The sequence below is a fragment of the Melanerpes formicivorus genome, unplaced genomic scaffold (assembly GCF_026170545.1).
Source record: "Melanerpes formicivorus ecotype bairdi unplaced genomic scaffold, bMelFor1.0.p_v2 SCAF_98, whole genome shotgun sequence".
In the NCBI taxonomy this organism is placed as follows: domain Eukaryota; kingdom Metazoa; phylum Chordata; class Aves; order Piciformes; family Picidae; genus Melanerpes; species Melanerpes formicivorus.
In genome coordinates this window covers 736411-764400 of record NW_027142450.1, presented here as the reverse complement: position 1 = coordinate 764400, position 27990 = coordinate 736411, and the positions used below count along the sequence as shown (strand labels likewise).

The 27990-nt window shown below is 41.6% G+C and overlaps 1 protein-coding gene across 6 annotated transcripts in view; it reads left to right on the top strand.

Moving 5' to 3' along the window:
• The window catches only part of CUNH10orf71 (chromosome unknown C10orf71 homolog), a 41356-nt gene extending 14573 nt beyond the window's left edge, over positions 1-26783 (top strand). The window contains exons 1-5 of one of the 6 annotated variants that reach the window (XM_068166221.1): positions 7403-7643; positions 10952-11453; positions 13291-13521; positions 18634-18801; positions 20565-26783. In XM_068166221.1, the coding sequence (XP_068022322.1) occupies positions 20740-25377 (4638 nt within the window). In that variant the 5' untranslated portion in view covers positions 7403-7643; positions 10952-11453; positions 13291-13521; positions 18634-18801; positions 20565-20739 and the 3' untranslated portion in view covers positions 25378-26783. Of the gene's footprint in view, positions 1-7402; positions 7644-8852; positions 8941-10951; positions 11454-11746; positions 11846-13290; positions 13522-18633; positions 18802-20564 lie in introns of those variants that run through there. The other 5 variants (XM_068166223.1, XM_068166222.1, XM_068166225.1 and 2 more) reach the window with 5 other exon arrangements.
• The last annotated feature ends 1207 nt before the right edge of the window (positions 26784-27990 follow it).

Sequence of the window (27990 nt, the reverse complement as noted above, 5' to 3'; positions counted from 1 at the left end):
GTCAGTTGTGGCATTTTTTAAATGGCAGTATTCATCTCTCAATTCCTGTTATATTTTTCTTCAAATATTTGACAGCACACACTTTCTAATGAGTTTTGCAGAATGGCAACCTTTAAAAAGTGCCTGAAGTCAGTAGTCTGTATGATGACAATTCAAACCACATGCCCCTTCCTTAATGAACTAAGGTTAAAGAAGAATTCATTTGCTTTTGTCATTTTAGTAATGCAGGCCACTTTAGTACATATGGCATAGTCCCAGGAATCACTTTACTGCTCAGAACAGTCTCAGATTACTTGGGACTCATCTGTTTCATTCTCATTAAGGTGTTGTGACTTAGTGTTTAGGCTTCAGGGATTTTTACTGTGTTCTCTGCTGCTGTCTTCTTACCTACTCTATGTATCACACTGACCCTATTCTCCAAGATCAACTATAGCAAAAGGATGAAGATCCATCCCTAGTTATCCAGTCTACCCAATTCCCTAGGCAGATTGTGCCAAGAACCTTTCAAACAGGTTCTAGTCTGTGTTGACCAGCCCAGGTGTACTGCAGGGGAGGCTGCCAGTGATTGCTGCTGTGAATCTACGCCACTAAGCTCTGTTTCTGATTGCCACATTTCGATTTTCTCGCTTTTTCTGCAGCAGTTGCTTTCTGTTTCTCATTTGGCTCCTTTCTTCTCAGTCATTATTTAGCACTGTTCTGCAGAGAAGCATATTTGCTATCTTTCAGGCCAGGCTTTTAGCTGTTCTTGGCCTTTCTGTGTTTGCATGAATTCCTCCCGCTAACAGTGATAATCTTACTGCATCACCATCTGTCAGCTTGTTAATCTTCCATTCCTGACATTCAGCAAAACCTTGAACAATTGCACATTGGCTTTTTCTGAAAGACTAGGCATAAACTTCTAGTTCTCTCTGTGGTGCTTCCTGTCTTATTGAATACCAATTTTAGATTACTTACTCTTCTTGAATGTGACTTTAAATCATGTCATTTTAGAAATGCAGAATTATAATTCCTTGGATTACTGAAATGGGGAAAAGTCAAAAAGCTGTATTACTTTTTGCAGTTAACTGGGGCACTCTGATCTGCTAGTGGACTGGAAATAGGTTAATCAATTGTGTTTGCTGTGACTTGCATACCAGTAGTGTCCGAGTTTCTTCCAAGATATGCAAAACTGAAATATTTTTCAGAATCTTTTGTGGTTTCCAGGGGTCCTTTTCAGGGAAGGTTTTTGAGCTAGGAAGAGAGGTGGTTTGAGAAGTAGGAAGTGCAAATTTAAATTTCTTCCCTGTTTGATTTACATCTGGGCTGAAACCTCTCTCCTATGCCAACCTGTTCTTCCCCTTGCTGCCCAGCAGTGCTACATTACAAAACCATGCAGGCAGACATTTTGCAACCCCGTATTTTCTGAACGTGTTTTGCTGTGCTATGTGTTTTTAAGATAATGCAGATAGGTTTTGAAACTTCAGTGCCTGCTGAAGAATAAAATTCTCATGGTTTTTTTTTTTTGCTTTGCTTTGCTGTTTCCTTCTCTTGGCCCCCAGCAAGCATATTCTGCAAACCACAAAATGAAAACCCATGTAATTCAGGCAAACTCATTAGCCTATAATAAGTTTTAATATTTTAGCTTTCCTTTCTTAACCCTTCTCACACACAGCTAAGCACACGTCTGAACCACAATTACCTCTACAGTACCAGCTCTACTGCAGCATAACACAATTCCTCTCATAAAACATTAGTAATCCTCAATATGTGGGAAGGGTCAGCCCTGCAAATGCTGCCCTAAAACCCATCTCTTGCTTGGAAAGGATCCAGGCGCAGGACAGGGCCAGTGATACTTTGGAAACTCCCATAGAAATTCATTCAATGTGCAAAATGCAAAATATTGCATGAAATTTGGATGGGGTGGGCAGGCCTGGAATAAAACTCATACTGGTTAGTTCACCTTGTCTGTGATGGGGTGATACAGTGCAAAGGACTCTGACAGCAGCCATGTGACACCTCGGGGTTGACTAGACTTCAAGCTGCTTGGACTCTCATATGATTCCCTAAAAATAGCACCTTATGTTTCCCATCATTGCTGTCCAGCTATTTTAATTAGCCTGTGGTCTCGAGGTTTTGCTTTGTGATTTGTAAATAGGAAATATTTATGCCAGGCCGGCAACTCCACATTCCTCCAACCTCTTTTCTTTAATTAGATGCATTATAGCTATGCTTATAAAATAACTAATGCATTTGTCCCAATATAGCTGAATGACACTGGCTTCTACAAAATGTTTTTAAAGAGAATTAATTTTTAGATCAGTCAGGCTGTTTACAGACATTTTTCCCCTCATCTGACCTATCATAAGTGTACTCCTTTCTTAGCCTTTAGTTGAAAGAGTGATCCATTGCATGTTCTGGAACAAGCCAATTCTCTCCTTCAAATTGCAATGTGCTATCAGTTCCTACTGAAGTCACAAAATATTCCCTATGGCTTGGAAGGGAAATATTTCCAAAACAACTTGATGCTCAGTGGGCAGATAGGTACCTTACATGGTTTTTAAACTATTTTAGACAGTGCTGTCTCTTTGAAAATTTGTCCCAGATAGAACAGTGTTTTGCAGGATGAAACTGTTACTTGCAGAATGATTTAGCCATTGTCTGGTGTTTAGCACTTCCAGAAGTTTCTCTTTTTCCACATTTGTCTTCCACTCTTGGCAGAGTGTTTAATGCTTAAACAGTTATATCAAACAATCCCTTGGGGATTCTGCAGATATGATCAATGTATGTGAGACAGCTGTCTTAGTGACAAAAGCAAGACTGCTCCTGAATGAAGAGTTTGTTTGATTTGGGGGAGTTAAGTAAAATATGGTTGTGAGCAATCCTTGCCAAACCTGCCACTGAGACTATGTCTTTAGAGTCCTTCTAGCCTACTTCCTGTCCCTGAAATCCATTAGAGGGCTGCTGTGCCGTAGTCTGGTGCCACAGCCAGACTCCTCCTGGAGTTTTAGGATGAGTGTTTGAGACTGGAATCGAGAACAGTCACCTCTGAGTCATCTGAGTCTGAGTGGTACTGATGGGACAGCAGCAAGCAGAGCAGATCAGATGGTAGAAATTCTTCTATATTTGAATTTTAGGACACATTCTGAGAGCTAAAAGGACACATAAAAAGTTGGAACCACCAGCCCACTAATACAAATGCAATCAAAGCTCTAATGTAGCAAAGTTTGTTAGTTTCATGAGAATATGAATTCAGAGAAGAATTATAGCATTCTGTTGGAAAATAGTATCTTTTCCTACTTTCTGAGGGCAGGATGAAAATAGTTTTGATAATGGATTATATTAAACACCATACTATAAAATTCTAAAAGATTAAATCAAGGAAATCTTTCTTTTTGCTTGAACTACACTGAAATTTCTTCCAGAGATTCCTTTTGCAGAGAGTTTTTACTTTGCCAGGCTTCATTCAAAGCTGCAATATAGACAAATAGAGCCTCCATGGTCTTTCTCCTTGTCAGAGCTCTAGGGATCTCTGAAGTTGAGGCTGATAAACTCCAGCTAGTGGCAAGGTTTAAGCCCTAAGGACTAGCCTACAAGAGGCTGTGGATGTGTTCTGCACCTATCTCGTTGCACAAATTCAGCACAAGGAATGGATAATCATCCTTTCCAGCAAGGTGGAGAAATGGCCTCAAGGGAAGAGGCTGTAGGGCTGACACTGATGCTTAGTTCTGTGGACCCTTCTGACTTCACCTACATCTGATCAGCTGGGTTTGTCAGGAAAGAATTTGGTTCAAACCTGGATTTATACTGAGGCTGGACCCAGAAGAGGATACAATCCAAGAGGAATATGACAGAGATCTGCTTGTCATTTCCCCTGATACCAGGTGCAGCACAGCCTGTGTTGGCTGACAGGAGGTGCTGAGCAAATAAATAGAAACTTTCTTGTTCCCTTTTGGGTAAAAATATACCTATAACAATGCTGTGACATCATCCTCCTTTGGGTCGCTCAGGTCTCTGCTGCCTCCTGGAGTCAGGGAGGAAGGGTAGGTCTGACCAGGGCTTTTCAGCAAAGCCCAGTTGCAGGAGGAAGCAGCAATACTTTCATGTTTAGCAAAAAGTTTATAGATGCTTAGGCAAGTCTAGTGCTTCCTAGAGGGTCAAGAAAAACTGGAGACCTCAACTCATTTTCAGACATTCTCTCTCCTCCAACAGAGGAAGAACAAATGCAGCACCTCCATCCCAGGAAGCCAAGGTTTGCATTCACATCAGCTTGAGTATAGAAGGAAAGGAATTGCTGACATGCTGCAAGAATGGGATAGAACTGGCTGCCATCACCCCATCCAGATAGGTCTCAGGGAGGAAAACAAGCTGGAGGAGCTTATTGCTGACATGGATGCATGTGAATCAACAACTGGTTCGCACCATGATTCTTGCTCAGCACTGCTTGTGCAGCACTGCTGCACTGCTGGGAATACCCAGAAGCAGACACAGAGTGGTGTCAATACCCCACAGAAATGCAGGCCTTGCAAGACTTTGGGCAGAGTACAGTAATATCTACCTGCAAGCATGAGGTTCAGCATGCAGAGCAGAGGAAGGTGTTTTCCTGATGTGGGACATATTCTAGTCCTTAGTTCACTGCTTTTTTTGGGATAATATGACCCTGGTGCAGCTCTGTCCAGGCAATACTCTGCATTTATCTATCCAGTGCTCAGAGATCAAGTTGTTGCACTTAGCATGCTAACAGTCAACAAATCATTCACTCTGTGGCTGCCAGGTAAGAACTGAACCTGTGTTGCTCTGCTGGACAAAAAGTGCTGTAAACAAACAACTGGAACCTCAATATAGTTATATTGTTCTCATGGGTCATTAAATAGACCCCTTGCTCATTAATGCCAAGAGAATTACAAACCATTTACTTTCTACAACCAGAGCACTTTCATGCTTATATTTTCCTAGTCTAGAGTGGCATGTTCTCATTTCTGTTTAGAATCAGTTCCACCTTTTGGTTTCCATGTACCTGGGGCTTTTTGAATGTTATCCATCAATTGGCCACTCAGGCTCACCATATTGCTTCTCTGGGATTTACAGCTAAAGTAACAAAGGGGTGTGTATGTGTGTGTGTGTGTGTGTGTGTGTGTGTGTGTGTGTGTGTGTGTGTGTGTGTGTGTAATCTCTCTCAGGAGGGCAGAACTCCATTTATTTCCCTGGGGAAAGTCTTAAAGAAAGGGATACAAGTCAGAAAAGGCTGAAAATTACTGCTGTTGCATAAGGTTCTCACGTCTGTGTTCTCAGCTTTGCCAAGCATACAAAGTTTCAAATGTGTGTGTGTGTAAGATGGAGTTCATTACACATGCATACATTCATTTTCCATTGACATGTTTGTGCAAAGTGCGTAGTTCTTTCATATAAATTTAGAATTTCACTCCAAACTGCTGTCTGCAAAAGTTAGTGTGATCTATTATTGCTCTGTCTTTCCTGAAAGGAAGCAGCAGGAATTTTTGCTTTTTAAATTTCCTGGGAGCAGGATAGCAACATCTTAGTGCCGCTGGGTTGTGTTTGCTGTGTATTATTCAGTAATTTCCCCCAGAAGTGGTTTTATTTTAATGACAGGCCATCTGATCCCAGAGTCTCATCTGAGCACTGAATTTGCACATATATGTATTTGTTATCATTATCTCTGAATAAGCATAATGCCTGTCCCAAGATTTGAATCCTTGCAAAGCTGGAGTCTGTAAAGCACATTCATCATGATGAATAGCATTAACCCCAGCTGCTTCCTTTTGAGAGGCCTGTTTTGGATATTCCAAGCAATCAGCTACCCTTCATGCACTAGCAGTTAAAATTTCCATAAAGGTCTTTCTAGTCACAGTTCAGCCTCTAAGCAGTTCAGAAGTTCATGGGCTTACAGAAAGCAGGGCTATACCTGCTCCTCTTCATAGACAGCATGGTTGGGTTTATTTTTAGCACAAGTATTCCAGAAATACATTCCACTCCTCTTTAGCAATGTGTGAGAGAGACAGAGACACATATACAGACCATTTTGCCAACATTAGTGGCAGTAGGTGCCTAAAAACTACTTTTCCATTGTTTGTTCTCATCCCAAAGGGGTTTTGTTGGGTTTTTTTTAGGTGGTTTGGTTTGTTTTTTCCAGTGTGCACCAGTTCTCTCATTTTGTAGATAGCATGACTCATGATGCAGCAAATCTGTGTGTAAAAGTTCTCTCATGTATGCAGGGCATAAGTAGGTGTTGGAAATGTGTTGTTTGGGGCCAGATCTTAGTGGAAGTGCCCTGATGTTTGGCAAGACCAGCATTCAGTTTGGAATGAATTAGGTAAGTGCTTGAGCATCAAAAGCACAGACCAGAAGTTTAGAGGAGTGGGCTTTGCAAAATCTTCCTGCTGGGATCTGATATACCTCTCCCAAACAGGGAATTGAAAGCTGAAAGTTGCTTTGGAGGAGGCAGATCATTGTCTCTCCTGGAGATGGACTAGTGAGGTTAGGTGCTCTTGGATCACAGAGAAGATTAGTTCATCCCTAACCTCCTGGTGCTTGGAAATTCTCAGGCAACATACACCACATGGTTGTTGCCTTGCTCATGCTGCAGCTATATAATTAGCAGCTCTTTTTAAAATGCAAATGAGCACTGGGCTCATGGGGAGCCCTGCCTTACCATAGAAGCAGGAGTTGGACTGTAATTGTAGGAGATTCTGCTCTTCATTTTGCTGCCGGCTGTGGCTCAAGTCCAGCATGATGCTGAACCCCCAGAGAGCCCCATGACTTGAGTAAGCAGCTCTGTGCACTCAGCATGGCACAGGATGCAATCCGTTGTTTATATCTGCAATACAAAAACTTAGCTTGTTGACTCCATGGCATATTTCCCCAATTGCTCAACATTCTATTGCAGTTCACCAAATGAAACCCAATGCTGGCACATGCCTCCCAGGAGGGTGGCTGGTCTTGTTTGCTTTGGAAGAACAGTGCAATGGGGTCCTCACTCAAAGAGCATGATATACATCTGTGCAATCTTGATGATGAAATGAGTTATTTATGAAAAAGCACCAGCAGGACAGTAATGTGTTACTCATATGCACTCTTCTTGCACAGTATTTTTAATGGTGACTTTAATAGGCATTTTGACTCCCACTTGTAGAAACAAAAATGCAGGGCTTTAAGGTTTGAATCAGTGGCAGGAGCAAGCCAGCACAGCATTACTTTCTGTATTAGTTATCTCTGAAGCATTACCAATGGCAAATCTGAATGTAAAAATAGCTGATGACTGTTTGTTTCATCTGTCTGTTACTTGACACCGCATGGTTATTCCAATACGTATGTTTGCCTCTTCCCCACTATGATCTCTGTTTGGTTTCCCCTTGCCTGATAACTATTTAAATACCTTTTACTAACTTTGGATTCCTTGCTCACTTCTTCACCTGGCTGGGCAGGTCTGTGAAGGCTCAAGGGTTAGCTCCTCCAATTTTATTGTTTTATTTATTTTCCAGTGATCATTTCTATTAAGATAACCATGTTCAGAAGGAGAGTCTGAAACACATAAATAAATGGGAAGTGCTAATAGTAAGCAGGCTGCCGAGAAATGTGCTGGGGCTTTGACTTAAGGAAAGAAAGCGTAGCACTGTACTGTCCCTGATCAGGAAGCTGGAGCACAGAAGGTAAGGGGGAAGCATATGTGCGTTTTTAAAGGAGGGAACTGGTGAAGAATGGCGTGAATGAGAGCATGTGAATGTATGTGCACTGAGAGATCTGTTGTGTAATTGATCAGATAAGAGAAATCAAAGAGCATTTTTATCTCTTTTCTTTTTTTTTTTTTTTCCAATGATTAGAGGTGGAAATTGCTTTCATGGTGTCCAGAATTTTTCTGCTCTGAAAAATGCAGGATTGTCTCTGAATGCCTGTTCTCATACATATAGATTTGTATGCAGTGGTTACTATTTATGGCATATAATTATTTGGTAAAGGGGGTATGATCTTTTTGAAAGACCACTAAATTGCTATGAAGCTCCATTGAATTGTCTTCCACATTGTGCTGTAAGCAACTTTGAGCAGATATGCATTGCTTTTATTTTTCAGATTATTTTCTGCCTATAGAGAAGACACACTTAAAAACTTCAGATTTTTGTATAGGAGTTTGAAGGGGTTTTATTTTATTTATTTTTTTTAATAAACAGAAAGAGAATAAATTAAATATTTTATAGAAAGTGATTAGAATGCTACAGAGCCTGAAAAAAAAGTAAAGCAATTCAAATACCTAGGCAGTGGTAAGAGGCCACTATAAATGACTGTGACTGTGACTTCTATCCAATTTTAATCAGTGGAAAAATTCTTGAACAGCATAAGCTTTCCCAAGTCCAGTTGCTGCAGAACTTCTTAATCTGCCATTCCAAGGAACTGCATTTTATTAGGCCAGTTGCAGAACTCATCAGCAAAGTAAGAATAGAAAAAAATATAAAATTGAGCATGAGAACCAAATTTCTTATGCTTTTATAAGTGGTCTGTGAAAGACAATCCAATTAAATCTGAATAAAGTTTTCCAGCAGAAGGCCAAGGAAACCAGTTCACACAGACTTTGTACAGTATCAGCTAGGAGGTTCCTCATTAGTCTTCTGCCATTGCTAGGAGGGAGACTGAGGAGAAGGAAAACTGAGAAGAGATAAGAACAAGAAATAAGTTTTCTGGACAGGATCAAAGCCTATGGCTCCTTTCCTTCACTTCTTCAAGGAACTGACCATGTAAAATGCAAATGGGCTCCATTAAATGCTTAAAGGACAAGGCCTGTGGAAAATACTAGCAAATAAAAGATTCTCAGTATTTTGGAAGCTCAAAAAAACTTAATGTCTCTATCCTTCCACACTTGTCACCAGGAGGGTATTTACATCTATATTCACAACTTAGTTAAAACAGTTGTAACAGATACTCAGCAGTGAACTTGAAGACCACAGCTGGGCAGAGGTATGCAGGTATAATTGCATCCCTGCAGCACAAACCAAAAGCACAATGACATTTCACTCTGCAGCCTCTCATTCCTACCTGCTTCACTGCAGTGTTTGTTGCGTTTGTGCTTGCATTACTAGAGCTGTGCACAAGGCCTGTGAAAATGTGAATGCCTCCAAGATCAGGAAAGAAGCCTACTAACCATATCAGCCAGACTGGGAAAAAAATGCCACTCATTTGTATCAGTCTCTCCTTTCTTTAGTCAAGATGAGTTTACACACACAGAAAGTTGTTGGCAGAGGCAATTTCTAGAGGTTTTTGGCTGCAGGCTTTGCTGTGCTGTCTTGCCTGCAGCCAAGGTGCTAGGTCACCCAGAGCTTTGTCTACTATAAATGAGCATGCGAGTCCATTGCTTTTAGAACTAGTGTACATTGCTTGAGCTAGTGTTGCATTTTGGGACCAGCAGTCTGTGAGGCAGCTGACAGGTGTATGGGGAAAGGGAATACAGTGGAGGCTGCATGCATGCACTGATAGGGGAACTTTACCCTTGAGAAAAGGGTATATGCTTTTGGGTGGGTTAGTGATTGCACATATATATATACACACACAGGTTTTGGTTATGGGTTTTTTTTTTGTGTATGTGTATTGAGCTTTGTGTATTGTGACTGAGTGGCTGCTTGCCAGGTTTTTATGCCTTTCAAGTGTCAGATATACTGCTACTGAGACCCCTGTTCCTTGGCAGCCCCAGAAAAACTGATGCAACATCAAAGCCATAAGAGGACGACCTTTTCCCAGAAGTAATATTTCCCTCTCTCTTGAGGTCCCCTGCCAAATGATCTTCTTTGGACAAGTGTAGAAAACAGATATTTAATTACAGCCCTAAGTTTCTTTATCATCCATCTCCTATGCTTGCAAATAATGCTATATAAGAAGCCATTAGCTACTAATGATTAATCTAAATCATCTGGTAGCAGTCTAACCAATCTTATTATGAGCCAAGCAGGTCAAATAGTGATGCATCTTTATTTTCAGCCTCTCACATAGCTACATCCCAGTAGTTTCAGGGATGCTTTCCCTGTTATACACAATATCTGAGGCTGCTTTGGCAACTGCAATAGAGCTAAGATAGTCAGGTGCATGAAGGCCACCTAATTCGCTCTTTCCACTTGGAAAATATAGAGATTAAAATCCTTGCAATTTTTGAAAACTCTCTGAAAGATATGCAGGTAGTTAACATTTGGTTACACCTTAATGACCAGAGTGAGCAAACAGCTGTGTCTGACAGTTCATAGCTACTGCAGATCCTAAGTCTCAGATATACCTTTGTCTATTGTCTTTACCTGTATCAAACATAAGCTGTCATACCTTCAAGTCAGCTTGGCTTGCCTGTCAGCTTCATTATAGGCCCTTGTACAGTTCTGCACACTTCTGATGCCTTCTGTGAGATGGATTTTAGATGTGTCCCTGTCCCTATCCTTTGCATGTTTCAAAGCGTAAAGCTCCATTGTTCAGAAACTGAAGTACCCAGGACTCTCTGGGCTGTTGTGCAAGAACAACAGCATGATCAGAGGGAACTGGACCCTGCAAGCCACATCCAGGGTTTGTCCTAGGGCAGTTCGAGAAAATTCCTGATCATAATGTTCTTTACTGAGACTCTTTGGTTTGAGTGACTTGCTTTCAAGTAGTGTCATTAGGACTTAGTCTGTTTCTGCAAAACTGAGAAATTATTCTTTAAGCAGGCGTGTGAATTGATTGAATCCATAGACAAGTAGCTAGAATTGCCACTTGGGATGTGGGGGAGAATTGAGAAGGGATAAGGAAGAAGTGGTTGGTGACAGCACTGTGGGTGATGCTATTGCCTGCCTGCAGGGTTCTTCAGAGGGTCTGGGAGATCTGGAAAGGCACTATGATGACAGCATCACTAAGGTTGCTAAGGGACTGATTCAGGCAGAGTCATTGGCCTGTCTCTTAGGTAACAAGAGTGGATTCTGCTTAAAACTCTTGTTATTTTCCTTTCTGTCTTTTGCAGATATCTTTTACAGAATAACCACAAGAAATGCCTTAGCATGTTCATTAACTGTAAAAGAACAAGAAATTGCCTTGGGGACACACGATGAAATCATAACAATGAATCAGTCTCTGAATAGGAAGAAAGAGTCTGCATTTTCCAGGAAAAAAATTCAACCCCTGTTGCACAGCTAAAAGGAAACTGGAAGGAACTTCTGTCTTTCTCAGGAAAAGATCCCTCCCTGGCTTTTTCTCCTCAAAAGGAGGAAAATTTTATGCTCTATTGAGATAATACCTGGGGGCAAGAGTAGGCGGACTGTCCTCTACCCTCTAAAAGTCCTCCCATAGGTGGAAAACTGTTCCATGGCCATACTCCAGATAGCAGACAGGAATAAGACAAGGCACAACTTTTGTCTTTCAGATGGAATTGCTTTATTATAATCACAAATGATTGAGGAACAGCTTGTTTTCAAAGATGTGGATGTTTGTGTACCTGAGTCATGTGCTCTGGCTTGTATATAAGTGTATGTTTCCCTCCCTGCCACACTGCTTGCTCAAGAACTGAGCTCTTTTGACTGCACTAGAAAGCTATAGCAAGGTTTAAGTAAGAAATAGTTCTATTCCTGCAACCTGAGCCAGTTGAAAATCAAAGCACTCACCTTCCCATCCCTCTCCTGGTACAACTACTTATTTGTCTTTGGTAACATAAGACAGGTATTTCAGGATATTGTATGCTCCTAAATCTTGTTGCATTCAGTGGGTAAGAAAACTAGTTCAAACAGTTTCATACCTAGGACATACAAATGGCTTGAATTCTTTTCTTTATAGAAATCAAATTCTGCAAAATTCTTGCCCAAAGTATAGAAATATACAGAATATGTAAAGGAAAGGAGTACCTCAGACTAACAGTAACAGGGTAATACTTGTTTTCTGCAAGCCTTTTATTTCCCAAGACTATATCCTACATGAGAGTGTGTGGGTCAGACTCTCTTTGTCAAGAAGCTTACATGGTCTAAATGTAAACTTGCCAGTGCAAATGGTACCAGAGCACTGGGACTGATGAGAAAGACAGTGTAAATGAGGGATTGTTTCAGATTCCCAGCCTCAAAACAAGTGAGGCACGGCTGGCTGCTAGCTGCAGATTTCCTTGTGTAGGTCACAGACGGGAATACACCTGCTTCCTTCTTGTGTCTAACATGCTTGCTGGTATCATTACAATTTTCCCATGACAGGGCTAGGACTGTCTGTCATGCTCCTTTACATGACATCCAAGCCATCACATTTGTTTTCTTGTCCATGTATTTTTCTTTTCTTCCTCCTTTGTCACCTCTCACCTCTAGCCATTGTGATGCTATGGTATTCAACAGCTTTCCCTTTAATGTCAAAAAGTCTCCTTTGTCTCTCTCAGGAGTTGAAAACTTGGAAGCTTTCATGCTCTAAGCCTTGCTTGAGACTAAATGAAAGGAGATGAATTCCTGTCTCACCAGACAAAATTCTGTCAGTGCTCAGTGAGGGGGCTGTACCAATGCAATGTCAGTTATCAACTTGAACTAGTGAGGGAGCCTTCATGATCTCAGAGATATATAGGTATCGAGCATCTGAGGTGGAGATGAGGTCTTTGCAGTCACCTGCAAATCTGGATTTATTTCACTATGCGATATAATGCCAAGCTCAGCACCATACTTAGTTGAAAGGGTTTTTTTGCGTAGACTCATGGTAAAGTACCATGCCCTGTGAAGGGTAGTGGGAAGGCACATTCTTGCCTTAACTGGCAAAGGTTAAGCTCTTCTCATGTGATTCAGAAAATATTATTAGGTTCCCTACCCTGCCACAGATGCACTGTTTGATCTTGAACAAATCAGTCAGATGAAGCTGGGTCTTAGCTGATGATCTGCAAATGAGGCAAAAATCCTGCTTGCAGTGGGAGAGTTTGTAAAGATAAATAGACATGAGGTGTTCATGCACCATATTACTGGGGAGCTGTAGAGATATCCTGGTGTATAATGACTGATCCAGTTACAGACAGTGGCCTTTTCCAGTCAGACGTTTAATGCCAAGAAGTGCACTGTTTGGGTTCAATTGCTTAAATGTCACTTGTGTGTACTGACTCCAGGTCATGAGAGGAGCACCACCCCTTTGCCTTGTAATTCTCATAGACTTGTGCTGTTTGTCAAGTGCTGCACCCTCCCTTTGCCTGCGTTAGGCATGCGCTTTGTGCCTTTGCCTTTGTCCATCATGTCTGCATGTCACCAAGTCTACAAAGGCAGGGGATAGGGCTCGGTAAATGAAGGAGGGAATAATAGTTGCAAGAAAGTCTCAGTTCAGATACAACCCTTTCTGAGAGACATCTCCTTCTTCCAGACTTGACAGGCCTGTTGACAGGATGAGGCATTTGGAGGACATTGGGAAAGGCAGTCCGGAGACCAACTGGAAATAACTTTTGGGTGTTTGCCAGTGAACAAGAAAGGGAAAGGTAGAGAGACTTGCCATGATTCTCCATAGCTGTCACAAGCCATCTCTGTTCCTCCCATTTTTCTTCACGTGAGGTCTTCATCTTCCAATGCTTGAAGCTTTGTGGTCTGAGCTGAAGAGGTAAGCATTCCAAGTAGGGCCTGGAAGCTGTTCACATCCTTTGGGGAAAGGGCCCAGAGAAGAATACTTAACACACAGTCATTAGCTAGGTAGGCTCCCTCTTTGCATTCATGCTTCCAGTAGGTTGCACTGACCTTCCTTGAGCTGTGAGTCTGATGAGTCCCTGGTTCTGGCTCCCATGGCAACAGATGCGCTAGCCTCACCACTGGGAGAAAAAGACTTCAGCTGTCTTTCCTTCAGAAAAGAAAAAAAAAAAAACAAAACAGTTTGATTAAACAAAGTCACAATTATATTAATTTTAACAATGTTTCTCCTAGAAAAATAATTGAAAGTTGTTTTTATGATCATCTGGGATGTTTTGAAAATTTCAAAACTGTTGCAATGCCATCAGAGTGCTGTTTGACATGGAAATTAAAACCAGGGGTTTCAGTTCATGTTAAATAGCATGCAGACTCTCCAACTTAAGGACAGTAATAACATACTATTTAACTATTATACTATATAATACATGCTCTTTCTCATGGCATTTAGTGCAAAAAATAGTGAAATAATATGAATTGCTTTTTTTTTTTTTTTCCAAAAATGCTGAATGAAACTTTGAAATATGTAATTTAGTTTCCTTTCAGAATCTTTATTCCCTGTGACATTTCAAAGACAAGCTAAACGAGAGCATCCTTCCATCACACACACACACACACGCAAACACATTTCCAAAAGATTATGTTGTCCATAGGATGGCAGTTTGGATTGGCAGCCAGCTCTGTTGGTCTAGTCTGGGAATGCACGACATTACACCACTTGTAGGTCTAGTTCTAGTGAGTGTTGCAGAAAAGGGTAAAATTGCTTCATCTCAAATACACTGCTATTGCCAGTGGTGAGCAAGACTGGTTAGAATAGCAGAACTGTGAAGAAGACATGACTTGGTGGCATAGCAACATCACAGTGGTTCCAAATCCCTTTCTTTCACAAAGTGGTCTGAATGCCACATGGCAGGTGAGATTTGGCTCTTCAGAGATGTTGGATTTTACTTTATTCTGGTTACAGTTACTTATGTAGCCTTCTGGTAATGCACCAATGTTGGCTTAGGAAGTAGGTGTATTTAGAGTCACCAATTCTGTTCTCAGTTATACTACTGACGTCAGTAAAATGACTCTAGATTTATACTGGTGTAACTGAGAACAGAAGTTGGCCCAAAGTCAAGAACAGTTTCTCCTCTTCTATGGCCCAGGACAAGCTGTTCGAGACACAATTTCTGGGCCAAATTCTCAAGAGGAATGGACCCAGTCTACACTGGTTTGGCTCAGACACATGGTTCCTTCACCATGCTTTCCAGTGCAATTATCAAATATCTGATTCTAGAATAGCTGAGGCCATCTTATTCATAGATTCATAGAATACCAGGTTGGAAGAGATCTCCAGGATCATCTAATCCAACCTTTCAGGGTAAGAATACAGTTTAAATGAGATGGCCCAGCACCCTCATGACAGCTGTCCTTTATGTATTTGTACATGGTTATGAGATCTCCCCTAAGCTTCCTCTTAAGGCTGAACAAACTCAGTTCTCTCAGCCTTCCATTGTATGACAGGTCTTCTAGTCCTCTGATCATTCTTGTGGCCCTTTTCTGGACCCTTTCCAGCCTATCCATTTCTATGTCTTCTTCTATGTTAATCATTTCTATCAGTGTTTGGAATCTTCATCCTAAGATAGACAGATCTAGTTCTCCACTGTCCACCAGCTGAAGCAGGTATTTTTATTTGAGCAAAGTGATTCCACTTTCCCCAGGCAGGGGAATTCATTCTGGCTGCCCTTTATGACCACAAAATGGATATGAAAGTAATCTTGGATGAGGCAAATGAAGGCTTGTACTAATAGCTTTCATCTAATGACCATCTCAGTCCACCAGCTGCCTTTCTTGACAATTTGGGGAAAGATAGCTGGAGCACCACTGTCTCTCCTGCCAGATGGCTCCTCTCCTTGGTCAGCGTGTTGTGATTCTTTCCCTGGTCCATGTGCCCCACGATATGCTCAGAGAGGCAGTGTGCCCAGAGCAGCCCAGGCAGCAGAGCAGACCAGAGCAAGCATTTGCCTGCAATGCAGCCCAGTATGACCAGCTCACACACCCCTGGAAGTTCAAGCAGGCCAGCACAGGGCCTGGTGTTCTACAGCAGACTACAAGAGTTTTTAATTTCTCTTTGACATCATTCTGGCTCTTTGTCTCTATCAGGGACTCACAGAATGACCAATAATTCGAAATCTTTTTGTCTGTTTTCCTAAATACTCAAAGAAGACAAGGGTACTGTGATCATTGACTGACAGCAGCACACTCAATACCTGTTCACAAGCTGATCACTGCCGCTATGCAGGTTTTTTTTGTATGATCCAATCAAACTCACTGAGCCCACTCAGGCTACTGACAAGCTGCCATCATCTGGGAGTGTTGTCTGAGCCTGATGACACATAGCTGAACAGGTCTATTTCCATCCAGCCCTCTCATCAGATTATGAGCTCCCGTATGTGTCATGAACAAACATGCACCTGTGCAAAAAAGTCATCAGTTCACTAGAGATTCTGCCATTGCCTCTAGTAAGAAGCACTAACCATTCACTGTTATGATGAGGCCCTGGGAGCCCAAAGCAGCAGCAGAGTGTGTGCAAGTAGAGCACACTGCTGAATAAACTTCAGCTAGCAGTCACCAGCAGGTTCTGCGTTTCGAGCTGGAGCTGTGGGTGGTTGCCACATAGCTACATGAAGAAACCAGCTCACAAAGATTTTTTTAAAAATAAGCTTTCCCTCCCTCTCCTTTCTCTTCCCATCCTCAAGGAGAATACAGTGCTGCTGATTTCAGACTGCTGTGCAACTCCCAAGGGTGCTGCCAAAATGCCACCGCAATGTCTCATGCCACAACATTTCAGCCACATACCGGCCCAAGGGGGGCAGGGGAACCAACCGATCCTCTGTCTATTGCAGCAGCAGTGATGTCACACACTCCAGCCAAGTTTGCTGCATTGGCCAGCTCCTGTCAAGTGAAAAAAAAGCTGACATTCAGTCTCTGCCAGGGCAAGAATAGTCTCTGTAATTTAACCTCCTTGTCACAACTTGCTAGTCACTTAAGAGAGCTACTGAAAAAAAAGTTGCTTATTTAAAAAAGAGAGGAGGCTTGTTTCTGATTAAGATCCTTGAAGTCTCTACATTCATGCAAGCTTTTCCAGTAGCTCCTATCAGATGATGCCTACTCAGACACCTCAGATGCTTCTGAGTATTTCACAGACTTTGGTTTCCTCTGTCCTGAAAACAGACTAAACTCCAACATCTTAGATGTTTAAACTAGCTGAATTATGAGCTAAGTTCAAGCACTGTAGTGGCTGCCATGTTTGTCCAAAAGGGTAAAGTAATAGAATTTTACCAGGTTATTAAACAAGCTATGAACAACAACTTTGCTCAAAGTTCAGAAGGTGTCATCATACCTGTACAAGGCATAACTAGATCAGTACAGCACTGCTCTTTCCATCCACTACCAGTAGTGATCTGAGCCTTGAACACTTGGAGTAGATTCAGCTTTTCCACTTGAAACATGACACTGCCCAAGTACTAGTATAACAGCCAGGCAGGACAAGGATCTTCACAAGGGCTTCAGAGACAGTGACAGTCACTATACTTCTTTTAATCAACGGTGCTGGGTTGTTTTTGTAACAGTGACTCCATCTAGGAAAATAATTACTGAGATTACATCATAATCTCCACGTTTATTGTTACCCTACTCACTTTTCAGCAAATGTTCTCAGTTTACAAGGCACAAGATATTTCTTCAGACCTCTGTCCATGAGATCTGAAAGCCAAGCTTCCTCCTAGTGCAGGCACCACCATCAATAAATAGTGTCAAACATTGTGCTGCTGGAATTTAGTCAACAGGCCCCTTGATGAGTGTGCCAGGACGTAATCACTGTCTCCCACAACTGTGTTGGCATTGCATAGTTAAGAGTACCACAGAAGCAGCACAATTGTAATTTAACTTCTGAGAAGAGATAACTGAGTGCACATCTCTGCAATGAGGATACCTTTTCACATCTGTCTGCAACCAGACATAGCACTGGGGATTTTTTCTTTCCTTTTACTTTTTTGGTTTTTTTCTTTTCCCACTGATACATCTTAAATGGACCACAAAAAAGTTCTGATTAGTACAGGACAACTGTTCTTCCTCAGGTAAGTTGTAGGAGACCATCCCAGAGTGTGAGCCCTGTCTTCTACTTTTGCCATTGTGTTTTGAATACCACAGGCTGGCACAGGAGTTTTCTTAGAGAAGACCCTTGCTTCAAGAAAATCTGCTGCATCTACACTTATGTTCTATTTGGTTTACCTCAGGGCCAGGAAGCTCTCTTTGGGTAAATTGGATATATTCTTGCAAAGATTAAGCAAAGTAGCCTGAACCTTGGGGATCGTCACAGCAAAAGCAAAGCAGAAGCACATGTTTACCATAGCTGAAGTTTCCTTTAGCATGTCCCGATTCCAGATCATGCACAGAAACAAGAAGATGTTTTGTTTACTGCCCCTCACTATCCCAGCTGTCTACCTTCCCTCTCCTTCACAACAGGGGCAGTGAAAAGAATGGACTTTCTAACCTCAGCTGCATTAGTTCCCAGTCTACAAGACTGACAGTAGGAAGTCATATGCAGGTTGAGTGGAGACATGTTTTTCTGTGCAGTCCATCTGAAAGGGTGGCACAGCAGGGACATATACATACAGCAGAAGGGATGAAGTCATCTGGCGCAACCCCTCTTTTTTAGCCTGGAGATGTCACCCACCCTTTGCAATGGGCAGACTGCCAGGAAACCATTGCTCACTCAACAGTTAGTCCCTGCTGGAGCTTTCAGAGAGCGCTGGAGGTTGTGATAGCTGTTTGTTAGGTGCCTGACTGCACTCCACAGGCTCCCAAACTCTCAAGGTATGTGGTTATTATCACTCAGGAATGGATACCTGACTCTCCCAGTAAGAAATACTATAAATCCTTCCTAGAATGTTTTTTAAATATAAATGAACAAAAATAATTATTAATATCTACAGCATGAGGCAATCTTCAGATCATGCAAACAAATGTATTTGTTCTCAAATTGCAGAATTTGTTTAAGGTAAAAAATGCTCAAGGTTGGAAACATCCTGGGATGCTACTTCTGTCGAATCTATATCACTGGACTATTTCAACCTCCTCACTAAAGACAGTCAGAAATGAAGCCAAATACAAGCATGAGAGAGTTCTAAAAATGAGAAGCAAGATTACATGGCAGGTATGTATCCGTACTTTCAACAAATATAAGAGTTAATAACCAAAACCAAAGGCAGGATGGCTCTTCATTTGTCCTCTTATTCTTTTCTTGCTGCATTATGCACAGAAATGTACATGCAGTGGAGAGAGTGAACTTCACCTTTGAAAAATGTTTATAGAAAGTAAAATGGAGGAGCTCTATTAAAGCTCATTTTATTTCTGGTGTAAATCTATTGTAGTTCTGCATAAGTCATTGGAATTGTATGGCTGGAAGGATAGAATTAAAATTTACTATGATATTTTGAGTCTAAAAATAGGTTGTCTGAGGGACTTTTTTAACTAGTAAAGGAAGGTGAGGAATGCTTTCATTTGAAGAAATGACTGAGCCTGAGTAATTCACCTGATAAAGCTCAGTTCCTCTGACCAGCATTGACTTGTCACAGGGAAAAATGTGCCCTTCTCCAAGAGTTTCACTGAGGTAAGCCAAAGTGGAATCATGGATTTGGACAGCTAGAGGGGCTGAAATCTGAATTTCATTACTCAGTTCTACAGCAGATCCAAGTTTGAGATGGAGACAGCTAGAAGCTCATCACAATTGTCCTAGGAAATGAAGATAAGGATCAGACTCTTTGTAAAGAGTGGGGTTTAGCTAGCTCTTGAATATGATTTTAAGCTGAGTCTTGATGTAGTTTATTCAATACCCTGCTCAAGCCCTTGAATGTAAGAGCAGGTATTGAAACAGTTTACAGAGTAAACTTTAAAGAATTTTGGCGTATAGATTTCAAGTATGGCTTAAGAATCTATTTCATGTTTACTTGTTCCATCCAGAGATTCTTCCATTCTGCCTTCAGACTGATGTGTAGGTAAACAAAAGCCACGATGCTGTGGACCTTAACTGTGTATGATAATCAGGGATTCATGGAAGGTTGTGATATTTTATAATAGTGTTGAATGGGTTACCTTTTGCTCTTAGCAGTTCCTGAACTGAAACCAGATGTTCCCTCCTTTATGGGTCTGATAGAGTCCCCTAGACGCTCCTGCCTTCTGCTGGCTAAGATGGTATTAGCAGCCTCCTCAACTTCAATACACCAACCCAATCCTGTCTGGATATGGGTGGCTAAAGGTTTTTATTCCAGCAATATTTGCTTGGAGCATGCTAAAGCACAGCAAAGCCTCTTTACCTGTGGTGTCATCCTACTTTCTCTGGCAAGGGTTCTGTTCAGGGTAGTTATCACAGGAAAGCTCCAGCCTGCCATCTCTATATAGACTTCATTTTCTGCAGTCATGAGCTAGCTGAGAATACAGTCCCCTATAATAACAATTTTTTAAACAAAATTGTTTAAATTATAATTATAATGTCTTGCCATATAAGTTGTATCAATTTTTCCTTCATTTTGAACACAGTGTGCAATGAGGTACACAGTGGCAGTCTTTTTTAAAGTAAATTTTCTCCCTAATTATTACTTTAAAAAAAGGCTAACTCTTAGCTAAAGATGTGCACAGCACTTGGATGTGCTTATGGTTGGAATTTGACTCTTATAACCTTGTTTAAGAAACTAAGCAAATAATCTGAAGTAAGCCCACTCTTTTAAAAGACACTTTCAAGAAATTGATCTACCAGTTAGCTGCTAGATGCTTGAATTGGCCAAAACAATTCATTGTCTTGCTAACGTCTTGGTTAGAATGTGTGTTGAAGGAAATTAGTCAGTGTCACATATATTTGGAAAATGCTCTTTGATTGTTTTAATATAGAAAAAAAGTAATTTACAATTTTTGGCTTTGCAGAGAAGAAGGCTTCCTTCAGCTATTCTGTAAGACAAATCGATGTGCAGCAGCATTGTCTGGAGGAATCACTTCGTGTTTGAGAATTGCAAGTAGCCGGAACCACCCCACACAGTCGCCTGCCTATTTGACACTGAAATTAATCCTTTGGATAATTTGTTCGTGATTTCTATGAACAATGCAGGGAAATAAGAAACATACAGAAGGACACAGTGACTCCTCAAGTATTGGGAGTCTGCTGGATGACACAGATAGAGAGGTAAGCAGCCTCACAGACCGGGCGTTCAAAAGTTTGTGCGTGGCAGAACTTGAAGACTCCTACAACGAACCAGATCTTGCCATTTCACCTGACTTTGCCCTCCAGTTCTCTGCTAAATTTCACCCAGGGACATTGAGCTATGCCATCAAGAAAAGCAACATCTGTAACAAGCTAACAGCAAGAAACAATGAACATACAATATCAGCTTCCACATTCCAGCAGTTACCAAAGTGTGCTTCAGAGGAGAATAGGATTGCTAAGAATAACACCTTTTCCATGGAAAGGAAAAATCTGAATTTGCCAGTCCGTAGTCCAAGGAACAATAAACATGTTTCAAAGGTGTCCTCATTGATAAAAACATTTGATAAGACCGCAGACCAAGATTCTGTGATAACCATTAAGCAGCCCAGTAATAACAGCTTTCAAAAGTGTAAACTAAATCATGGAAATTATAAGGCTTGCTTGGATGACACAGACATTTTAAGCAACCACAAGGAACTTTCTGAATTTTCTGAAGCTAGTCAAGATAGCCATTGTCTCAGTGGCAAGCATGAGCTGCAGAAAAGACCTAATAACATAGACCTGAGTTATTGTGACTCTGATAGTTATTATCCTGTGCTGATTGAAATGTCAAAAGTAGCCAAGTCAAATTTTTCCCGTTCATCTAAAAAGGCTTTAAAAACCAGAAGTGTTAATGAGCCAGCAAAAAAAGGTAATTTTCTTCACAGTGAAAACAGTGCTTTTGAATCATGGAATGTTCATCACAAAAAACTGACTGAAAAAGGGCAATTTGTCAACGTAAAAGTGAAAAAGGAAGACCTTACGTACCTGGAGGAAACACCCTTTATTAAAGGATCCCAAACACAAGATCATAAGTTGCCATCTGTCAAGACTACCATTGCTAAAAAGCAGAAGAAAGATTTTCAAATGAAGCCAAATCCACCAGAAGCTGCTTTCAGCATTCCTCTCGCAGCTGTATGTGTACCTCAGGAACCCCTTGCTTCAGAAACTGAATTTTCTGCTGCTCTTCCTCCCACACCACCTCCAAGGACCCGTGTGCACCAGGGTCCTCCTCAACCACCTCCTGTCCCGCATGCACTTTCTCTTCCACCCCCTACCCATCAGAGCCATTCCCCAACACCCCCTATACCTGAAGCCCCTCCTGTGCCACCACTCCCAATGCCAGTCCAACTTTCACCCCCTGCCTTGTCTCAGGAATCTATGTCACCTCAGTCCATGTCCCACAGGATAGTTTCGCCCTCACCTATGTCCCAGGCACCCAGCCCACCTGCACAAAGAACTCTGGCCACCTTGGCCAAAGAGGAGGCCCTTAGTCCTCAACTGGATAACACCTGTCCTCCCTGGAGGAGACAGAGGGCTACAAAAAGGGGAGCAGAGAGAGGACAGACATCAAAGGAAACAATCACAGCCAGTGATGAGACATGGGCATTGTCTGAAGAGGTGACTGGTGCTGAACCTGGTCTGGATGTGACTCCTCTAGCTAAACAGGTAAATTCCCCTCGATCAGTCAGTCCCTCTTTCAACATCAGTGAACTCTTAACACCCATCATACCACCAAAGCAGGAGATGGACACTGTAGAAAGTGAGCTGATACCATTAACACCTCCTCCTGCTGAGAGCATGGCACTGAGAGACCACAATGGAAGCACGTTTAGTGATTATGGGTCTCGGGACAGTTACAAATCGAAAGCATCGAGTTTGTTATTCAACTTGAAGGATGTGCGTAAACGTGTTAAAAGCATTTATACTCCTTCTCCCCTGCTAAGGGCCTTGGAGGAGAAAAATAGAACTAGAAAAAGTATAAAAAAGAGTGCAGAAATGAATGCCTCATTCTTGACTTTACAAGAAATAAGTAACAAAAATATTGTAGAGAAAGATGAATTAAGTGATATAGCCTCCATGTTGTCTGGCAGTGTTCCTGAGAAGGACAATAAAACTGATTTAACTGCACATTTTACAGACAATTACCTGACTTTGAGTTCACCCCAGACAACAGAAGACCTTTTATTTTACCAGACTGGAGACAACTTGCAGCAAGATAATTCAAATCATCAAGATCTGGTTAAAAATACAGGGGATAATGAAAACTTCCCCTTGTTCAGACATGAATCAAATGAATCTGATTTAAGAAAGCATCAGCAGTATCCATCACTGAAACCATTCAATAGGGAAAATACAGATACAACAGCTGGGCAGCCTGTGCAAAGTCCCAGTGTCCAGGGTGAGGAAAATGAGAGACAGGCTGCTATTCAGAATGACATCTTTGCCTTCAAAACACTCCCAAGCCAACTCTCACCAGCAGGGGATATGCCTTACAGTGACACCCAAACTGGTATGGCAGTACCTGGCCGTGAAACACAAGGCAAAAGAAGCGCTAGCTCTTCAGAGCAATCTTTTGTCTCCACAGTAGAGCAGCCAGTTCAGGAGGAGCGGTCTCCACCAGTGCCCCTGATGCAGAAGGCCTTCCTTCAAGAAAACCAGAGGACTAAGAGTGAAATGAGTACAGATAATAAGGAAAACCACAAAGAGAGAGGGAAAGAAGTTGAGGAAGATGAACCACAATATTATGCTTGTATCAGTTCTGGTACTAGTGCAGCAGAGAAGAGAGGGGGGAAAGTTGCTGGAAATGAACAGAGGAACTTGCTGACAGAGAAAGTAAGAGAGAAAAGGGAAGAAGTCAAGAGCATGGATTCTGCTTCTGATACTGTAAGGGACATGTCTATCCCTAGGTCTGAGGAACCACAACCACCACCACCATCTTCAAGCTCAATAAAACCCAGTTTGTTTATGATTAAAGATAACACATTCAGATCTCCACAGGTCATAAGAGCTGTCAAGCTGCCTCTGTTTAGGTCCTTTTCCCTGGATGATACAGTGAGCAGCAGTTATAAGGAAATGGAAAGTAGGTTTATGCCTCCAGCAGAGCACAACAAGCAGCACCGAAATATGTTGCGTGCCCAAGAGGTAGGCTGGTTGGCATCAAGGTACAGAGGGCAGCAGGATGTGAAGGATGGTGCAAATGACAGAGGGAAAGAGGCCAGTGAGCCTGGATTTACTTCAGCAACACTGGATCCCAGTATTTTAGAAGATACAGAGAGTTTTTCATCAGGAAAGCTGATGGAAGAGGATGAAGAGGCTTGTGCTTTGTTAAATAAAGTTGGGAAAATGAATGAGGAAATTGCCTGCAGAAGGAAAGAGAAGCCCCAGACTAGGAAGGCAAGACATAGCTTAACACAGCCAAATTTAGGTCTGGAAAATGACCAATCACAAAATATCCCCAGCTATCCTACAGAAAGAAAGACAAATTACTTCAACAATCATCATCTATCTAATCGCAGGGGTGGCTCTTGTGCGAAGAAAATAATTACTAGGGAGACAATTTCCCCTGAGACTGCCTCCATATCAGAGAACCACATGTGTTCTCCGGTATCCCATGAAGGTTTAGAGGACATCCTGCATGCAGAAGGTGAACCAGTTTTGCTAGACAGTCTTGCATGCTCTGCTGTTACAGGCCCCAGGTCAGGCAGCAATATACACTCTCTTACTGCTAGTCTGTCATCAGACAAACCAACAATTTCTGGCCTTAGAGAGACAGAGGATGCTACAAACCCTGCCTTGCTGAACGTGGCACTAAAGAACCAAGTTGGCATGTCTGCAGAAGAGATACTGGATTCAACACGGAGGAATATGCTTTCTGATTCTGCAGGGGAAGCTGAGAGACTGGAGCCCAGGGGACTTGGGCAGAGAGCAGCAGGCAAGCCTCCTGCTGTGCCACCAAAAACAGAAAAGGCTCTGAGGAGAGCCAAAAAGCTGGCAAGCAGGCGGAAGAAAATGCAAGAGCAGCAGAAAAACCATCAGGCTGAGCATACAGATGCTGTAGATAGAAAGCCTTCTCATTCTGGACAGACACTAGCATCTCATTCACCCTTGGGATATTCTCCCCTCCATTCTGCCCCTCACTCCGCTTTTACTCCTACAGAAATCAGTGCAGGAAGATCCAGTGGTGTATCAGCAGTAAGCCCTTCACCCTCTTCAACCCAGCGTAAACTCCTCCAGGACCCTGACTCTGGTCAATACTATGTAGTTGATTTACCAGCTGAAGCTAATTTAAAAACATTTTATGATCCAGAAACTGGCAAATATGTTCAAGTTTCAGTCCCTTCCTCAGAAGGGAACATATACCAGCCACCCTCTTCAGAAATTGTGAACTCTCCCTATGCCTCCTACCCTAGAGTGATGCCTTTACCAGCTTCATCTGTAGCAGTGCTGAAGTCACCTTCTCAGCCCTCTGAACCTACCTGGTTAGTGCCAGCTGTACCAGGAGAACTAGCTGACCTGCCTGAAGGTGGTCATCAGGACTACACATACACTGAAGCTGTGGATACTCAGCCCTATATTGAACCATCCTCTTACTCCTGCAGGCAAGACACTGAAGAAACTCAGGTTCACTTAGGAAAGGGCATGAGCCCAATCCCTAATACCGGCATAGTGTCTCTCACTGATTTAGATGATTTTGTTGCTGAAGGAGTATCTTGAAAAGTGAAGTAACAAAAGATGCCAATTAGAGTTTTAAAGAACTATTTGGACAGACAGGTGCACAGAAAAACAACTGCAGATTTGATGTTTGTACAACACTTTATGTCTGAATCTCATTGTGGTTTGGACAGGAAGGAAAATGAAATGAAAGCATGTTGAAAGATGCAAGGTGATGATCTCCGGAAGAAGAACGAATTTGAGTAAGCACCAAATTGCCAGTGAGATGAAGGGATAATACCATCTGAAAAAATGAATGTGACAGTATGAAGCCACTGCTTGCTGCTACTGCTGCTTTACCGTTATGGTGGCTGGCACTGCCAATGCAAGAACCCTTTTGCCCAGATGTGTTGCATGATATGTCACACAAAGTAAAACCTCTGAGACCATCTTGTCAATCCTATGAGAGCTAGGATAGATACCACATCTACTGGACTGTCCTCACTCACACTCTTTGAACTGTATTGACAGGTAGAAAGCATATGGCTGCAAATATGCCATAAACCCAAGATTCATTTTTTGCACACATTGATTGCCCAGATCTTATTGATAAGAAGACTGTATACTGGATGCACAATGCAACAGACATGTCAAAAAACCTTTACACAAACAAAATACAGTTGCAGCTGCTCTAGACTTCTCATTACTTTTGCAGTGCCCACTAACATGCTGCTGGATTCTTTCTATTTCTTGGTAATCTCCAAATAAGTTCCCCTAGAGTCAGAGGTTGTTTATAATACAGCTTGAAACTTCAACTTACCTTGATCCTTAGCCTGAAATATTTTGGTAAGGAGCAAGGTTGGGTGAAATCCAACAGCATTTAATTTTTTTTGTTAAAATGAGACAAATACTTACCTAAGATAATTGGAATGCTTTTTTTGTTTTGTTTTGTTTTCAGGCTCTCACTGAAATACAGCATTAACTTTTAAAACCTGAAAAATGTACCTATTTTTGGCCTTGTGAACATTGTGATGAAGAAATAATAAATTAATAAAAAGAGATAAAATATCCAAAGTAAGAATTTCTAGAAAAAAGTGGTTTGGATTATCACTTTTCTTTGAGAGATCTGTATCAAAGTATCACTCATCCTTGCATAAGATCTTTTTTATCATCATAGATAATGAGACAACCTTGGTGGAAATATGGAAAAATTGAATGTATTGTGCCTACTTATAAATATCTATATTTGGAACACTGTGTTACCTTGTCTCATTTTCATACTGCTTTCCCCAATTAAAATTTAAATGCAGGAGCTCCAAGAAGTCTTAAGCTGCACCAGGGGAAGTTTAGGCTCGAGGTGAGGAGAAAGCTCTTCACAGAGAGAGTTGTTAGCCATTGGAATGGGCTGCCCAGGGAGGTGGTGGAGTCACCATCCCTGGAGATGTTCAAGAGCGGACTGGACATGGCCCTTGGTACCATGGTTTAGTCATGAGGTCTGTGGTGACAGGTTGGACTTGATGATCTTTGAGGTGTCTTCCAACCTTGGTGATTCTGTGATTCTGTGATTTTTCAGCCTGATTCACATCTTAGGCTATTTTTACAGGATTGTTTTCAGCCAACCATCTCTTGACTTCCTGAAAAGAGAGGGAAGAATCAGTCCTTTTGTTAATAAATGCAACATGGAGATGGGATACAGGCCCTGCTTCACTCTCCCAGTGTTAATATATGTGATAGAGGTTTTTTGAGTAAATTCTTAATTTCCAGGACTGAGGCTGCTCTCAGGACACAGACCAACATTTAGTGGTTCAACTCCTTGACCTGAACTCATATCCCAGCCTTCCTCCATACAAAAGCTGTTCATTCAGATCCTGCCCTGATCCCCTCAGGCACTTCCTTTCATCAGTGGTATTTGTTAAATAATTTCCCTAACAAACACTATTTGCTAAATAGTTTCCCTAACAAACACTAAGGGCATCTCTTCATTTATTTCAGCGGGGTTTGGATTTGGTCTTTAATCATTTTCTAACATTCATTTCACCTGCTGTGCAGAGCTGTGTCAGATTTGCCATTTTGTGATTTGGCAGTAAACAGTTGCATCAAAGGGGTAGAAATTAAGAAGCTTGTACTAGTTTGGTTTATGTTTTGAGCCAGATGCCCATATTTGAATAGATATTTATTGTTCAGTCTCCACCCTTGAATGTTTTCAACATCTGACTGGATACAGCCTGAACAGCCTGAGCTGCCCTCAGAGCTGACCCTCAAACAGGCCTGAGATCTCTTACACCCTAAAGTATTCCATAATCTTGCTCTGCAAGCACTAACATTTTTAAGCCAACTTTGGCTTGGAACTCAGAAAATACAGTCTTCTCTGGGAAAGAGCTCACTTTAAAAGAAATACAAAAAGAATTTGAAAATTGAGGAGTAAGGATCAATTTTCAAGTTATTAAATTAAGGGACATAGCTTCTAGTATGAATATTTCCCTTCTTTTTTTTGGCCACCAGTATTTTACTGAACTGACATGATGTCATTCATGTTGCATTTCTCTGTTGCTGACACTGTTTGCAGCATAATGTCAATCCAGTACAGAGCTGTTGCTGCCACTGTTCGCAGCATAATGTCAAACCAGTACAGAGCAGAATGTAATCTACCTGTTAAAATATAGATAAATAAATCTA